An 18,551-nucleotide genomic window follows, 5' to 3' on the forward strand; every position below is an offset into this window, starting at 1 on the left:
TTTTTTGAAAATTCGATAAAAAGAGGGAGAAATAAAGTAAAGAAATGATACTAAAACATCTTGCAACATCTGAAGGTTAGAGACATAAAATTTGCTATTTGAACTTCCCATTTAAAATAATTAGACACGTGTTTCAGATTTGTTTGATATTTTATCTAGAAGGGAAAATAAAGTGCTGAGAACGAAAAATATTTAGGAATTACAATTTCTGAAATAAGATCCCATATCAAGAAGTCTCTGAAGTTTAGTGACATGAAATTTGTCATACGAACTTTTCATTGAAAATAATTAGTCATATGTTTAAGCGTTTTTTCGATACTTGACCTAGAAGGGAAGCAAATGGTTGAGAAGGAAAAACGACGAGAATTACAATTATTTTAACAGCTTATCCCATAAATAATGTCGTGTTTTCGATGACTGCTATAATAACGCTATTTGACGACAGACTAGTGAAGTAGACGCCACATGAAATGACGGCAAGCATCCAGAAGAAGAACGATTTGTTGCTTGTATTTGATTATGGCAGCGTCGGAGGACCGGATCACATACGGCATATTATGTTGAATGAATTACACTAGGGATATCAGTCAGCGTAGCGACATGAAACATCAATTTCGTATATAGGTAGGATAGTTTGGATATGCGGAAGTACCAGATTAGTCTGGGGATACTAGCCTCACCGATGAGCAACGAGAAGGGACATCTAGTAGGGGAGCTTAAGGCAAAAAAATGGCCAAACCCTGCACTTTGTGTCAAAAAGGTGCCACTCAGATATGTTGTTCCCCTGATCCAACTAAGCAGGAATCGAAGTGGCCCCACTCCGACAGGTGGCCAGAATCCAATATGGCGGCTATCAAAGATGGACGCCTCTGCGAATTCATAGTGTTGGTTTTAGAGGCCTATATCTCCTTAACTAATAGTCCAATCTTCACGATTCAAAAACTAAACGACGTAGAAGATAAAAGGGTCTAACAAATTAGCAAAAGGTTTTACCTAACACTGAAATTAACACCTACAGAAATTATTTAATTTGGAACTTTACATTTCTTATGATGGAGTTTACTCATATTTTTTAAAATAACAACTAAACGGCCGGGATTATCGAAAAAGATGTCGTATAACTTTTTAAAGAGTGTTAAATTATCTTTTGTTTGGTGTATAGTTCATTCAGATTGGTTAATAAACAACGAAGTTGTGACAATTTAAAGATTCACGTTGAGTCGATTGATTTTCCCAAATTTTGAAGAAGAGTTCATTTACAGTAATAAAACATAACTGATGGATGCTGCATTGTACGAAGCGGATCATTCCATTGTAATGTGTTCTTCATAAGTCCCATTTTCACCAGAGCACAAGACAGCCTGACCGAGCCCGATTATATGAATCCAATATGGCGGCCATTAATTATCATCCATAAAGATGTCTTTTTCGAAATGTTTATTGCAGTATCTAAATTTATAAACAAGTACGACAAAGTAATAACAAACATTTTTCTCTCCCCCATCCTTCTGCTCCACAGAGTAAGTATGGGAAGGAATGAACTCCAAATCATGTTTCGAAATACGTCTATAGAATAGGATAGAACTGAGTGGTTAAAAGACTTGGAGTAATAACAACTGCACTATTCTCGAAGTATTTCCATTGAAAGTAGCAGTGGTGTAAATCCCGTGTAATGTTTCGGCGGGAATAGTTCGAAATCACACAAAAAGGCAAAGTTTGAGGCGGCTACGCAATTCTTGTGTTACCAAGAAGTCGTCGATTCAAAATGATCGATCTTCTTAAATTGTACAAAACACGGTTAAGGACGATTATGAAGAAGTCTGAATCAGAAGAAATGGAAGTTCATAGTACAAGATTTCGTGAAAGGATTTTTCGTCACAGGCCTGAGCTAACAGCTAATCTGTCTGGCAGAGAATATGTTTTATTTGCAGAATGATCTAACAGAATAAGTGAGCTGGAGAAAGGCATTGATGAAGATGCTATGCCACTAAGTCGTGTTGTTAAGATGCTTCGAAAGGATATGGCAAACCACAAGAGTCATTTTGCAGGAAAATTTGAGAATCACTGCCACGAAGATTCTGTTCCTCCTTCACTAATAGCTGCTGTTAATATGTCACTTTATGGTTCATTTGTCACCCCTGATAGCAACGCAAGTCAAGCACTTCAGCTATTAGTCAACTTATTACTTATTATTTTATAACTTCCATCAGAAAGCAGGCCATATTGAAACAGAAGCAGCAAGGCATAAACGCAATCGCATGCCACTTCCTCCTCTCTATGTTGGGCTGAGCGTGTATGCTAAAACTCGTAAAAAATCTCTCATAAATGAATTGCATCCACTAAGCAATTCGTCTACACGTGTGCAGGAAATATCTTAAGTCTTTCTCAGTGCTTGATAAATCAAAGTGACGAAATGGGCGTGTCCTTCCACTCTTCGTCGAGGTATTTTAACCGTTGCAGCATTAGATAATATTGACTACAATTCTTCTAGTACAACATCAAAGAATTCTTTTCATGGTACGAGCATTTCTATTTTTCAGCATCCTTCTAAGGATAACCCTAACATTCGACGTGACCATGTCTCACTGGATAAGTAAATATAAAAATAAGAACTGCTCCTGCTCTCCCCGATAATTATGCTCTAGTACCTCTTGCTTATATTACCAATAAGGAGCCAGTTTTACTTCAACAGAATCCGCAGTTTGAAGAGAAAGCTCTTCCACGAAGTGGATTTTTCACAGAAGATAAAAACTAGGAGTGTTGGCTTGAAACATGCTTAAAAAATGACACTACTTGCACTTGGTCTGTACACCATGCCTCGAAAACTGAAACTCTGCAAATGTCAAGTATATGCTGCCTGCTTTTGTTGTTTAAGGAAGACTCTAAATCTGTTGCTAATGATACGTCACGAAATGAATGTTGTACGGGAACTTACAAACTCAACAAAGGACAAGTTCCGGTTCTTGTAATGGATCAACATGCACTATTCGCCTTGGAGAAACGAATTCAATGGAATTGGCCAGAGTTATATGGCGAAGATAATCAAATTCTGATGCTGGGAGGATCACACATCGAACAAGCTTTCCTGCATCTTATAGTCAAATGGTTAGATGGAAGTGGTTGGGTAGAAATTTTATACAAGTCAGCTGTAGCAACACCAGGAACCGCTGACAGTATATTGAAAGTAACTCACATTACAAAAGCTCGCTTTGCTCATCAGATTACTTTGACAGTTTTACATCATTTGCCGTGTGATGCATATCAAAATTCTTCATCAGGGCAATTTTTCAATGACTGGTGCACTGAAAAGAAATCTTCGTGTCCAATGTTTAAGTTTTGGATAATATATTACCGTCTCGTGATTTTACTCTTAATTTACATCAGAGCCATACGTCAAGGAAATGTTAAGCTCTACGCTGAAACACCAAAACTAATGGCAAAATTGTTTTTCGCAATGGACCACCTTAGTTATGCTCGTTGGCTTCCCGTTCGGATTTTAGATTTGAAGAAGTTGGAAGAAACATATCCTGAGATTATGAATGCTTTCGAAATGGGTAATTTTGTGATCAGAAAGACATCAAAACTTTCTTTACAATAGTTATAGATCAAGCTCACGAACAGAATAACAAAATTATAAAAGGGAATGGCGGGGCGATTGGTCTCTTACGCGACGACAATGCTCTTGTCAAATGGATGACAGCGGGACCAGAAATTAGTAGACTAATTAATGAATTCAAAATGTCATATAATGAATATGATCCTGATAATAAGCACCATGAAGATTATTCGTCGATGCAAGAAAGATTTAAATCGTCTGTTGAAAAGATGAAAGAAGTTTTCGGTGAATTGGGGAATCCGTTTGAAGAAAATAATGGACTTGTTAATGTTGCTTCCAGAATCAGCTAGAGCGGTGATATAATTGAATCCCTATATTTTGCACAAGAAAAAGGTTCTAATATGTACAAGGAATTTGTGCAAGAAAGATTAGTAGAATGTACCAAGCCATTCTTTTCGCCCATGAAAAAAATCTTCTCTAGTGCTTCATTCTTCCCTTCAAAAGAATAAAACAAACAGAAATGAAATAAAATTACTTAAGATGGACGTTGAGCTATTCTCTCGCTTACTACGCGTCAGTCAAACAAGACGACTTGACTTGGATGAATTCTTTCAGCACGAGAGTCAACCAATTCCACCGTCTCTCTGCCAAAATTCACAATCCTCAAAATAGTCCGACTTAGTTATGCTTCTTGAGAGTGAAGCCAACATCAAAGAAGAACACTTTCCTAATTCTTGTGATGTTTTATTATTTGATGGAGCAGTTTTGGTTCACATTTTGCAACCAGTATCAGTAGAAATATTTTGTGATTATTTCCAGTGTAATTTCTTCGAGTATGTTCAAAGAGAAGCAGACACATTGCATGCAAAGTGAGTGGATCTAATATGGGATAGATACTCATAAAATCTTCCACAAGAGAAAGTAGGGGTGTAAGAATAAGGACAAAAGTAACACCAACTACACCAATTCCTAGGAAGTGCAACGATTTCCTTCGTAATGACGAAAATAAAGAACTGTTTCTTTTTCTTGGAAAGTCTATGTGCGAAAATGAAGGAGTTAGCTTTGAGGTAGCAACGTGCAATGGATATCACATAGAAACTTCAAGAAATCTTCCAACATTTTTAAACAAATCATCAGGAAATCATTTAGAAGAAGCTGATAGTAGGATCATGTTACATTGCTTTGATGCAGCATTAAATAGACACAAGAAGATAGTTATCCGCACAGTAGACACATATGTTGTAATACTTGCTGTATCGTTTTTCTATGACTTTGAGCGACACGGTTTAGAAGAATTATGGATATCTTTCGGCACCAAGAAACATCATTGATTTCTCCCAGTTCATCATATTTCAAAAGCACAAGGAAAAGAAAAATCAACTGCGTTACGAGGCCCCACGCGTTTACAGGATGTGATACAGTCTCATACTTTCTCGGACATGGAAAATTATAAGCATGGAAAACATGGCTTTTGTATCCAGAGGTGACCACAGCTTTTCTAACAATTTCACACCCTGTAATCAACATAGGCGAAGATCGTTTTAATTCACTGCAACGATATGTTGTCCTATTATATTGAAAAACAAATGAAAAATTTAAAGTTAATGAAGCCCGGCGAGAATTCTTTTTGGAAAAGGGCAGACCTCTTACTGCGCTTCGTCCAACTTGAGATGCCTTGCTTCTTCACACCAAGTGTGCAGCATACCAAGCTGGACAAATCTGGGGACAGGCAATAAAGAAGTGTGGTGTACCTTTGTGTACTTTGGTGTACTATTCTGTCTATGTAATTGAAACATCTTGTTAAGAGCATTTGCTAACCAAAATGCCTGTCACAGCTAAATAAGATACACCTTTAATTATAATGGAAACAAATTTAAATGATGTTAAAAGGGTTGCTAGTACATTTAAATGATTTATTGAAATATAATGACAAACTAAATGTAGTTACAAAATTAATAACTAATAAAAAAGTGAAAGCTAGTTAATTGAATATTTATGAATTAGATGGGAGACATTTCCTATTACATGGTAAGAGTTCTTAACATTTCCTATTGAACATTACAATTCAACATTTCTCCAAATTATGGAATAAGTAGAAGGATCGTCACTTACAGAATTATGCGGCAGAAGAGACCAGAAGTTCCAACCTTTGACGGGCAGGAGAGATCCATCTCAATGTTCTGTACGATGAAGACTTCTTTAAAACAACTACCTTGCTTCTCCACTGTCCCAACTGAACCCCGAAGCAAATTTACGGCAGTCTTTTATATGAATCGTGTAACTGTGGTTAAATTCCTCTTAACCTATTTCTGTTGTGACCCACTCACCTACAGAAGTCACGTAGCATAGGACAATTTTTAGAATTTTTACTGTTAGGTGGAGACTTCTGGTCTCTTCTAATTCAATGAGCATAGAGAAATAAATTAATCTCTAGTTTTTCCACCTGTATGAATAATATTTAAAATATATCACTTTTTTTTCGACTGTGATTTTTTACCACATTACCCCTCCTAGAGTAAATTCATCACACATTACTTTTCAATGTATGTTGTGATCACTATTTTTTTTTTCGATTGTGTGCTGTTTTTTTTTTTTTTTTAAAGCAAAAATAGCGTTACTTTCATTGATTCCTAAAGGAGTCGCTTATTATACACACAGAAAAGAAAATTTAACACAAGTTGATGCACTGTTCGTTTAATGCACATTTTTCTGTGAAAAAAAAAACACAGTTTACTAACCAGTCTCTTTGACTTCACTTTGGGTAGGGTGTAAAGTTCGACGTATTTGATTATAAATGAGCCTTCTTCTTTAAAAAAAACACACACACACAGCAAATTCAATTCGTGATTGTGTATCCCAGCGAGTGTTCACTTGGTAGACAAAGTTAAAGCACAAAAGGGGCGACAGTTCTAGTGGTCCGTTATCGAAGTCCACTCCATGTTATGCCGTCGTTTACTTTTGTCACTTACTTATACTTATTAGTCACACTGATATATTGATCGTATTGTAAGAACATAGTCTCAACGAGTGTTTATAAGATGGGTCAGTGTTTTTAATCTTAAGATTGAAGTGTTATTAATATAACACATTTGCATGGCTTCGTAACCGAGCTACGAAGATCTTTATCCTATATTTTCACTGGATGAAAACCATGGACTTAGAAGCTGTGAGATGCACTGCAAAGCATTGTAGAACCCATAGTCTGTTAGCTGGCACTGTATCACGTCGTGAAGTACTTTGGGGAGCACAGTTATAAGCCTAAGATATTTCCAGTTCAAAAGGCTTTAATGCAGTTTCCTGGAGATATTGAGGACAGTTGGAGAACCAAGCTGGGATTCAATATAGTATTGATATGCAGCTTCGGGTAGTAACTCCGATGATTGCAGGCAGGTCTCCATGGAACAGCTCTGGATCAGCAGGATTCTCATAAGGTCGTCCTAGGATCAGCTTCTGGAGGTCACTGGTAGAAGTCCTTCTGCTTGTGATTTGTGACGTATTTTGGGTGTCTTGGTAGTTAAGATAGGATGAAGGAGGTGTGTCATAAACGGTAAAGAGAGGCAGAAAAGGTTTTTTTTTTCCTTCATGCCAGTTATAGTTAATTCATAGGATGATGATCCGTATTACCAATAGAAAAAGCTCCCACATAATCATATTACTGAGACAATAGTCAATTAAATACGGGTAAAATAATGATAATGATGTCTCAAGAGAGATTCCCTTTTACTGAGAGAATGAGGAGAGAATGAAACTATGTTGATAGTAATAAAATAAATTTTCCCTTAATAATTTCCCATAACTGAATATATTAATAGAGACATTCTGTTTGAAACGATAAATATATACATATTAAACTTAAAACTAAGGCATATTTTATTATATACAAAGTATAAAATATTGTAACTGTAGTAGGGACACAGCTGACTTAAGAGATCACAATTATCAATATGCGGAGGTAGAAGATTGCTTGAAGAGTGGGTGGGCTACAGGTAAATACTTAGGTGAACAAGGGGGTCCCCGCCTGTCACGCGGGAGACCGGGGTTCGATTCCCCGCCGGGGAGCCATGTGGTGTACCTTTGTGTACTTTGGTGTACTATTCTGTCTATGTAATTGAAACATCTTGTTAAGAGCATTTGCTAACCAAAATGCCTGTCACAGCTAAATAAGATACACCTTTAATTATAATGGAAACAAATTTAAATGATGTTAAAAGGGTTGCTAGTACATTTAAATGATTTATTGAAATATAATGACAAACTAAATGTAGTTACAAAATTAATAACTAATAAAAAAGTGAAAGCTAGTTAATTGAATATTTATGAATTAGATGGGAGACATTTCCTATTACATGGTAAGAGTTCTTAACATTTCCTATTGAACATTACAATTCAACATTTCTCCAAATTATGGGATAAGTAAAAGGATCGTCACTTACAGAATTATGCGGCAGAAGAGACCAGAAGTTCCAACCTTTGACGGGCAGGAGAGATCCATCTCAATGTTCTGTACGATGAAGACTTCTTTAAAACAACTACCTTGCTTCTCCACTGTCCCAACTGAACCCCGAAGCAAATTTACGGCAGTCTTTTATATGAATCGTGTAACTGTGGTTAAATTCCTCTTAACCTATTTCTGTTGTGACCCACTCACCTACAGAAGTCACGTAGCATAGGACAATTTTTAGAATTTTTACTGTTAGGTGGAGACTTCTGGTCTCTTCTAATTCAATGAGCATAGAGAAATAAATTAATCTCTAGTTTTTCCACCTGTATGAATAATATTTAAAATATATCACTTTTTTTTCGACTGTGATTTTTTACCACAGAAGACAGCACATATTCCTTCATCAGTAAACTGGGATGGACTGACAATGGAAGTAAACTTTCTCTAACATGGACTTCCATTCCAGTTGTATAGGAAGCATGTAGGAAACTCTTTTTGAAATGTGCCTGCAAGACATGTACCACAAGATATCGTTGTAGAAGTGCAAGCGTTCCGTGCTGCTTTTTTGTTCTATGTGTTGGGAACATGTGCAAAGGTGATGGAAACTGAAAACGAAGATCTAGACCAATAAAACTTTCATGTAAGTAGCACTCATTATTTTTGAAAATTCAGTTGATCCACAGTAAATTTACACCACGTTGGAAACGTACCAATAAATAGATAAACTTAAATGTATGATTCTTTATAGAATAGCTTGTACACAAAGTAATATTAACTGTTCCTCGAAATCATAAAACTGTTTGTACACGTAAAAATCCAAAAGATATATTGTGAATTTCAAATTATCGAATCAAGTGTTTGCGTTGTGTTTCTGTTCTTACAATACGAAAGAAATTATTTACGTTCTAATTTATAACAATATATTGCTTTATGTAATTTCCATATAATATTGTAAATGATATAAAGCCAATGTCTATGGTTTAAAGACAGAACTTACTTCTTATTCTTCCTGTGCAGTTCCTCTTTCAATTCAGAAGAAACCATAAAACTTTTCTATCGTGACGCTACGCACGTATTTTCTTAAGATATTCTTAAACTTGATTCATGTGTAAAAGTGAATAGTAATGGAATAGGTGATATTATTTTGTCCGTCTTCGTTTAAAAATCTAGATACTCAGGTCAATATTTCGAAAGAAACTAATTTTTATGAATCATAATTAATGGCCGCCATATTGGATTCATAACCGGGCTTGATCAGCAAACCCGTAGCCAGTCCAAAAATGTAGGGGGGGGGGCTGACTGAAGTTAGGGGGACCCGATCCAACCATATTATAGTTCATCACCGTATTATAGTTCATTTGCAAGCCTACCGTGAAAATTTTACGGGGTCAGCAAAAATTTAGGGGGAGCCGGCCCCCCTAGACCCTTCTGGATACGGGCCTATTGGTCAGGCTACTTTGTGCTTCTGGTGAAAGTGGGACTTATGAAGATTACATCACAAAAGAATGATTTGTTTCGTACAATGCAGCATCCATCAGTGATGTTTTTTTACGGTAAATGAACTCTCGATCGATATTTGGGAAAATCAATCGACTCAACGCGAATCTTTAAATTGTCATAACTTCGTTGTTTATTAACCAATCTGAATGAACTATACGCCAAACAAAAGATAATTTAACACTCTTTAAAAAGTTATACGACGTCTTTTTCGATATTCCCAGCCGTTTACTTGTTATTTTAAAAAATATGAGTAAACTCCATCATAAGAAATGTAAAGTTCCAAATTAAATAATTTCTGTAGGTGTTAATTTCAGCGTTAGGTAAAACCTTTTGCTAATGTTTTAGACCCTGTTATCTTCTACGTCGTTTAGTTTTTGAATCGTGAAGATTGGACTATTAGTTAAGGAGATATAGGCCTCTAAAACCAACACTATGAATTCGCAGAGGCGGCCATCTTTGATAGCCGCCATATTGGATTCTGGCCACCTGTCGGAGTGGGGCCACTTCGATTCCTGCTTAGTTGGATCAGGGGAACAACATATCTGAGTGGCACCTTTTTAACACAAAGTGCAGGATACTTCCCGTAAGCCCCCCTACTAATCTGTGCAGCTGAGCAAGAACCCTTGCGAACAGCAGTGAAGGCAAATTCAATGTATATTGTTGTAGAACTGGGCAGGGAACTCCGTGTCACCTATTTCGACCGTTCATCGCCATTGCAGGACCTTAAGTACGTGTGAAAACTCGGTAAATGAGTATCCAATGCACTAACGCCTCAACAGAAGCAGCAGTTAGTGACATTTACAGTTTCTTTTCATATGTCAAAGACATGAGCATTTCTGGACAGAATTGTGACAAGGAATAAAAAGTTGGGCCTCTACCTTAACATTACACGTAAACGTCAGTGAGTACCTAAAGAGGAGATGACCACAGGAACTGGGCCAAAACACGACCTCCATCCCTGTGAAGTAATATTGAATGTTTGGTGGGATATCCATGGTATAATCCATTTTGAGTTATTGCCACGTAATAAGATCTAATCAATGCAGGTGACTACTGCCAGCAACTTAAACCCATACGGACTGCATTGTTGAAGAAACGTCTTACTCCGGTTCTTGGCATGGTGTGCTCTTCCACGCCCACTCACGTCAAGGAAGACCTGTGATAAGATCGAGAAATGTATTTGGAAGAAAATTCCCATGCGGCGTTTTTACCACATCTTGCACCAACAGACAACTGTTTTTTGCAGCCTATAAAACCACCTTTCAGGTGAACATTGCTAGATAAGGAAGGCATGCGACGAATTGTGACCCAGTTATTTGCCTCCAGGACTGGTGATTTCTTTCAGCGGTGGATTCAATAACCGGTTGACAGGTGCCAGAGTGTTGTGGAGTCCGATGGAGACTATTTTCCTAGCTAACGGTAGTGTTATCGTTGTTTTCCTCACGGTGCAAATATATGGCATTGCTTATGGGATGACGCAGTAATAATATGCCCATATCTCAGAATCTCTTAAGATTAGAGGCCTGAAATTTTGCATTTGGACTTCTCATTTTAAAGAACTAGATACGCGTTTCAGCGTTTTCTTTTTTCCATATTTGATTTAGAAAAGTAGAAAAGAGGTTGGGAATAAAAAGGGACGGGGATTATAATTATTATAAGGAATCCATAACTCGAATCTATTAAGGTTAGGGACATAAAATTTAGTGTTTGCACTCCTCACATAAAATAATAAGTCATGTACTTTAGCGTTTTTCTTTTAATATTTCACCTAGAAAGGAAGAAAACGAAGTGAACAAGAAACGAAACCTGTGAGATTACAGTTACTATCATAAAACTTCCATATATGATAAGATGGCCATATCTCGGAGTTCCTTAACGTTAAAGGCATAAAGTTTGGTATTTGGACTTTTTATTTAAAATAATTTATTACATGTTTCAGCGCTTTTTCGTATTTGTCCTAGGAGGCAAAAAAAAAAAAAAAAAAAAAAAAAAAAAGATGGGAAACATATATCGGATTTCTTTAATGGCATAGACATGAAATTGAGTGTATGGACCCATCATTCAAAATAACTAAATAGGTGTTTCGTTTTTTCATACTTGTTGTAGAAGAGAAGAAAAGAAGGGAGAAGAGAAAGGAGTGGGGCTTTTTAATTTCTTTTACTGAGATATCCACATTTCGGAATCATTTACGGTTAATGATATGAAATTTCAACAATTATAAGTCCTCACAGAATTCAGATAGAAACCTCATTCTGATCAAACTATAATGAATGGTAAAAGTATCTTTGGTTAGTACAAATCTTACATAGTGTCGCCATCTTTAAACATGGTGTTATTATACTTGCTTTGTGACGCATAAGTTAAACTATTAGAAATAAGGTAAAAACGCCTAGAAGTAAACGTTATTGAGAAGAATATCACTTTTCTAACTAAATTATAATAATATTATTTCCCTGACTTTGAAACTCAGGGAACTAGTTCATTTTATGTACAGTATGCGTGAAAATAAACAGTACTGAAATTCGCGTACGGGTGGCGCTCAGATGCAATGTGGTATGAGCTGTGTGCGCCACATGTGTGCTCTGTTGTGTGTGGACTAGCGTAGTTTGCAGTTGGTGCAAAGATAATGTTGCTCACAACAGAGGAGAAGGTACTTAGTTTCGAGCAATATTTCCGCTCATAAGGTGAGGGGCAGCGTCTCACTGCAAGAGATTAGCGTGGACGTCTACTGTATTGCTCTGGAGTGTTAGCTATGGCATATGAAGATTATGATTTCATAAGTAACATATGGTTCAGTGATGAAGAGCCATGTGTACTTTGATCGCCATGTCAATCGACAGTTGATTATTGACTCTGTCTTGCATGATTTGTGCGGCTTTTACCACACAAAAAATCTGTCTTTAACAACAATGGATGCAGCAAGACGAAGCTATTGCCCACACTGCAAGTGAGTCACTTACCCTTCTGCTCACAAGCGTTTGGACATCGCTTGATTTCCTGTGGAACGGATTTTCCATATCCTTCCCACTCCCCTCACCTCATGACTCGAGATGCCTACATACGGGCATGCTGAAGGAAGCAATTTTCCTAACAGATAACTTCTAACCACTATACCGGAGTTAAGAGAAAAGATTCGGTCATTTGCTTTGTCATTCCAGCAAACCGTGTTTACTAAAATGTTCATCGATCTACAGGACCGCTATAAAGAATATGTGCGACATAATGTTCAACATTTTGAATACACAATGTACAAAAATGCTTCCTTGTAAATTTACTGTAAGTGTTGAGTAACATTTAATTGACATCCATTTGCCAACCTTTCTTATGTTTCATTATGTTGTACAAAAATAAATAATTGTCAACGATGTGATTTCAGTACCGTTTGTTTTGCCGCATACAGTAGAACAAAATGTTAAAGTTTGTGACGTAGGGTTACAATGAAGTCTACTTGGCATTTTTTTAAAGAATAGATTTTACAATTGATTGAAATGAAAACAATATTGAAAAGGTATTGAACATATATATTACCGTCCTATGAAAACGTCTGATAATCACTTAAAAAATAAATAAATAAATACGATATGGGCGCCGAGTAGCCAAGCATGGACATTGTGAGTAGCAATGGTTTGTACGACAATGTTTGTTCTGCATGAAGTTATAAAAAATAAAATTTCGAACAACAAATAGTTACAAATATACTGAGAGAAGTTTATTTACTGTGGTAAATTTCTTAAGAATATAGTAATCAATAACCGATATTAAAACTTCACATTGTTTGTTAGAATATTTGGTGCTGCAATATCACAGATATTTGCTCTATGCTTACTTTCAAAATAGCTATCATAGTATGAATACACAGGGATAAAGATGGAATAAGGACTACAATCAAATTAGTAATACAAACTGATCAGTCATTAGAAGAATCATTGTCACGAGGTGGATCCGTTGACAGAGAACGTTTCTGGTTTTTACATAATACGCACGCACAAACATCAATATATTGAAGCCTTTGTATGACACATACACATGGACACTCCTCTGTTCTAAACATTTTGGTCTCTGTGCAAGAATAGCTAACCGTTTCCAATATTTCTTCTTAAGTAATATTTTATGTTGTCCATTTTATTTGGGCCACTCACCACTTGTACATTAACACTAAAGATGCATTTCTTGATTCTAAATGTTTCAGTGCTTTTCCTGCGAGGATTTCTTTTTGGAATATATCTACAGTCAATATATCCTACAACTCTAGGAAAACTAGCCATTTGATGAAATTGAACTTCAGGAATGGGGAATCAATCACATCTGGCAAATTGTTGGGTGGCTCATGAAATTGGTTATCTTCAATGTGTATCTGTAAAACAAGCACAGAAATACATTACATTAAAAAACATCAGGAATATTCTTACTGGAATCTTTTTTGCTAATTTTGCAACTTCAAAATTTATTCAGATGCACCTTTCCCGTGTGAAACAACGCTACCTATAATTATGGAAAGTCACATTTGTGTCTACTTTTGATTGTAGGAATGAGTAGATGGAAAATGGTAATTATTAGCTAGTTTTTAATAAAATCCCTTTTGGAGCAGCCTCACTGCCGTTAAGTTTAACAACCCTAATTTACAGTTGTTTTTGTTTATTATCTGTAAAATAAATTAAATTAATCAGAAAATGAAAATTATAACTAAGTTTCTTAGATAATGTTATTTTGCATCAAATGCTGTAGCTAAGACTCACCTACATAATTTTATCAATTATCAATTATGAGGATGCAATGGGAGAATAAACTAGTTTTATTATTCTCGAAAGAGAGTTTGCTAAAATCCGAACAAGAACCCGAAGGTATATTCTTGACATCATTTCGCGAATTGTTGATAGGAAGAAATACCTACGTGTATATTCTTTTCTTTAACAACTTGTATAGTTCTTTATCTTGTTGAAAATCATGGAACTAGGAATAAATTGATTTATTCTGTTGTTATTTTTGTTCTGAGCTATTTTCTAAAAGTATGATATAAATTAATTACGAAAGTGACTTTGATATTAACAAAGGGTATTGCGAATTATGCGATTGATTCATCAGAGTTAAACTGATATCTAGCACTGAATCGTGGTTTTCAGCTGCAAAACTTTCAAGAAAACAAAAGAGCAATTATGGAAAAGATTGAAATGTTGATTATTAGGAAAGATAAGACAAAGATAAGAACATAAACCTTTTTTGTATAATTCGCCATTAAAATATAATCACATGATCGCTGGTACCTACTGTTTGTGACAAATAAAATTTTGCTGTGAAATGTTCAACACCATTAAATAATCGAAATTGTATCGTGTGTTTGGTGCTGTAACACTTTATTGGGGACTACAAAGTTCTATATTTTCTATTATACGAAGCGTAACCCAGTACGAGGGCCACAACGAAAGTTTTGAGATACGCATTGTTGTGGCACAGTGTTTGAATTCCAACAACTGCGTTCGGTAGCGGTATCCAGAGCGAAAAAGCGAAACAAGTTTCAACTCGCCTCGCTTATCGGCGTGGCCATATCGCCTTCGCTTGTTTGTTGATGTGAGCAGTATATTCGGCTGTCTAGAATGGAGCTCGAAAGGGAACATTTTCGGGCAATGATCCTTTACGATTCCAAAGGTGGTATGAACGAGACACAAAGCCTTGACCGTTTGCAGGGGGCATTTGGGGACCTTGCTCCAATTTTTCGGTAGTTTGTTGAATTCAGAAGAGGCCGAACATCGCTTAAAGATGAAGAGAGAGCTGGACGTCCGGCAACAGCTGTGTCAGATGAAAACATTGCTGATGTGGAACAAATGATTCGAGAAAATCCTCGAACAACTTTCAAGGACAATGAATCTACGGAGAACATTGGATCGCCGGCAGTAACAAAAATTCTTCATGATCATCTTCGGCACAGGAAGGTTTCATCTCGTTGGGTGCCTCATACTTTGACTGAACAGCAGAACCGCATGCGTGTGGAATGGTGTGAAGAAATGCTTGCAAGATTCGATGGAGACAATTCTCAACGCGTCTCTGACATTGTTACTGGTGATGAGACTTGGATCTATCAATTTGTCCCTGGAAATAAACGCCAGTCTACAGTTTGGATCTTTCCAGACGAAAATCCACCTACGAAAGTGAAGCGACCGCGAAGTGTGGGGAAGAAGACGGTCGCAACTTTCTTTTCCAAATCTGGCCATGTAGCAACTGTTCCACTTGAAGAACAAAGGACTGTTACTGCTCAGTGGTACACCACTGTTTGCCTAACAAAAGTGTTCCAGAAGCTTCGGGAACGGCGTCCAAAAACTGGATTGCGTGGGATCCTGCTTCATCATGACAACGCGCCCACACACACGGCCAACATCACAATTCAGTTTTTAGAATCTACGGAGGTCAAACTTATGACTCATCCGCCATATAGCCCTGACCTGGCCCCGTGTGACTTTTTTTCTGTTCCCCAGGATCAAAGATCGCATGCGTGGGAAGAGATTTTGCAGCCCTGAAGAAGCTGTAGTGGCTTACGAGAATGATCTTGCAACACTTGAAGAAAAAGACTGGCAACACTGCTTCCAAAAGTGGTTTTCGAGGATGCAAAAGTGTGTACAGTAGGGTGGAGTGAAATAGTGGTTTAAAATTTTTTTTTGGAATTAATTTTTCTAATAGGGCGGAAAAGTTGCCTTACCATTAGAGTACTGTATCAGAAAAATATTAGTCTCGTTAATTAATTCCTTTGGGTGCCACACGGGACTTGAAATTTGGCTGAAATCCAATATTTTTATCCGTATTGGTAAAATGGACAAAATTATTTTTTTTCTGTATTATTTTTTCTAATAGAGAGAAAAAGTTGCCTCACCATTAGAGTACTGTGCCACAGAAATATTAGTCTCCTGAGTCATTTCCTTTGAAAGCTATACGGACTTGAAATTTGGCTGAAATATGTATTTTTAACAGTATTGTGAAATGAGGCATTTTTTCTGTTCGGAAAAGTTGTTATACAATAATATTGTATCACAGAAACCTCACTATATTCGAATACAACGTCTTTATAATTATTACACAAGTTTCATAAAATCAACTTTTTTGTTTCTTAGTTTGAAAATCAGTTGGAAAATCTTTATAAACATATGTGAACAAACATAAAAAGAACACTAACTTGTACGTAAAATTGGACTAGATTTATGTGCAGTCTGTATTACCCTACGTATATACTCAACTACAGGCATCATTAATAAATACTGTATATTAATAATATTAGAGAAGTTACTGAGGCGATTTTTCATTCTTGTCTGTTTGAATATAAGCTAAGAAAGCTTTATAATATTATATTTAAAAAAAGATGACAAAAATACACCACTCAGTACAAACATAAGATTTAGGTTTTTGTATGTAGTGTATGTTACAATAGACACCTTCACACAATTTTTAGATTAATTGCAAATATAAGAAAAGTCATGTAATGACATGAACATTTCTGATCTCAGTTTGAAAATAACCTAGGAAATCTTAATATACAAATAATATGTGGAGACATGACAAAATACATTACTTTCTATTCTTTAAAATGAGCTAGGAAAACTTCACATCAAAATAATATGTGAAGATACTTGTCAACATACATTACACTGTAGAAAACTCTGACTTTGTGTTGAAGACAGGCGTACGTCTTCGGGACTCGAGTCTTGCCCTTATGTATCCATCTCGTGCACTTACACCACAAACACAAGACGATGCTTCTGTCACCAATTTTACACATCGTTCTACAGCTTGGCTAAGGCATGGGATATTCGGAATTTCAATATTTGTGGTATCACCTTGAATGACTCTATGAATATTCGAAGCAGTGAGATCCATAATAAATGGGGGGAGGGGACAAGTTATAGCCAAAGCTGTTCAGTTTATGAGTTCTGTGTAGTCTTCAGCTTCAAAATTGACTAAAGGAATGTCGTAATTTCTGATTCCAGGAATTTGCGAGGTTTTTGCTTTAAGGACTCGTCTTAAGTCCAGTTCTCTGATATGTTTCTTCTCATCTGTCATCATAGAGAGGAGAATGTTTTCAGGATGTGCAAAATATCCATTTCTTTGAAGTACAGGATCAATGACTGCCTTGTACTTTTCAGGAAGGAAGCGCGATAACTGAATTATTTTGAAGAAACGTCTTGATCCATCTGTGCAAAAATGTTTGTTTTATGCTGAACCAAACTGGCGCATACACTTTTACAACATACTGAGAGAGCACTTTTAATTCTTCTGAAGGGTTTGATGTAGCTACATACAATCGATTAATTCTGTTTGCTGTAGGAACCCACTTGACGTGCGAAATGTTTCCTGGATAGCGTTTTGCCAAAGAATCAGGAAAATCTCCATTTGAAGCTACCCTGCAAATCTCATACAAATATTTCTGATCCGCACTGAGATCATTATAATTCTCGAAAGCTGAAAGATGGCTCTCAATTACATCTTATTACACAACTGGTTGGTTTCCACAATTTAACAATTTTCTTCCAATCTGTCCAGAAAATGCATGAGGACCTGTTGTCTTACCATCAATTGGTTCTAGCAAGTGTCTTAAAGGGAGCTCATTTACGTGCAGCAGACAAACCAACCATTGCAAAAGTCTCTGAACAGACTCTTCTAAACGTCGTATTATTCCACCCTTTCTGCCAGTATTTGTAGCAGTCCTTGTATTTGTAGCACGAAAATTTGAAATATTTTCACTCTGAGTATTGTAAAATGCTTTGGCAGAATGAAAACACATACTCTCCATTTCAATTCTTTTTAGTTCAAGTTTCTAAGACAATTATTTGGCAGGATATCAACCCCCTCTCTCCTCTAGTCTCCTTGCTCGCCAACCTAAAAGTTGGAAAATTTTGCGGAAGGAAAGGGTTAACCATGCTGGTGGCACCCAAAGATAATAGGTATTGATTTTTAAAATACTTACTAAGAAGCAATAATCCCTCACTATTAGAATACCGATGTGCAAACTTCAATTTTTCACTCCACCCTAGTGTACAGTGTAATGGTGAATACTTTGAGAAAATGTAAGTGTTA

General features: G+C 36.5%; 1 protein-coding gene across 4 annotated transcripts in view; it reads left to right on the forward strand.

Moving 5' to 3' along the window:
* LOC145692807 (uncharacterized) overlaps positions 1–18,551 on the forward strand; it is a 57,235-nt gene that overhangs the window by 29,922 nt on the left and 8,762 nt on the right. For 2 of the 4 annotated variants that reach the window (XM_081768295.1, XM_081768293.1), the window contains one exon: positions 8,380–8,637. The exons of the other annotated variants lie outside the window; for them this stretch is intronic. In XM_081768295.1, the coding sequence (XP_081624421.1) occupies position 8,380 (1 nt within the window). In that variant the 3' untranslated portion in view covers positions 8,381–8,637. The remainder of the gene's footprint in view (positions 1–8,379; positions 8,638–18,551) is intronic. 4 annotated transcript variants of the gene reach the window in all.

Source organism: Thermobia domestica, chromosome 8 (assembly GCF_964235325.1).
Source record: "Thermobia domestica chromosome 8, izTheDome1.hap1.1, whole genome shotgun sequence".
In the NCBI taxonomy this organism is placed as follows: Eukaryota; Metazoa; Arthropoda; class Insecta; order Zygentoma; family Lepismatidae; genus Thermobia; species Thermobia domestica.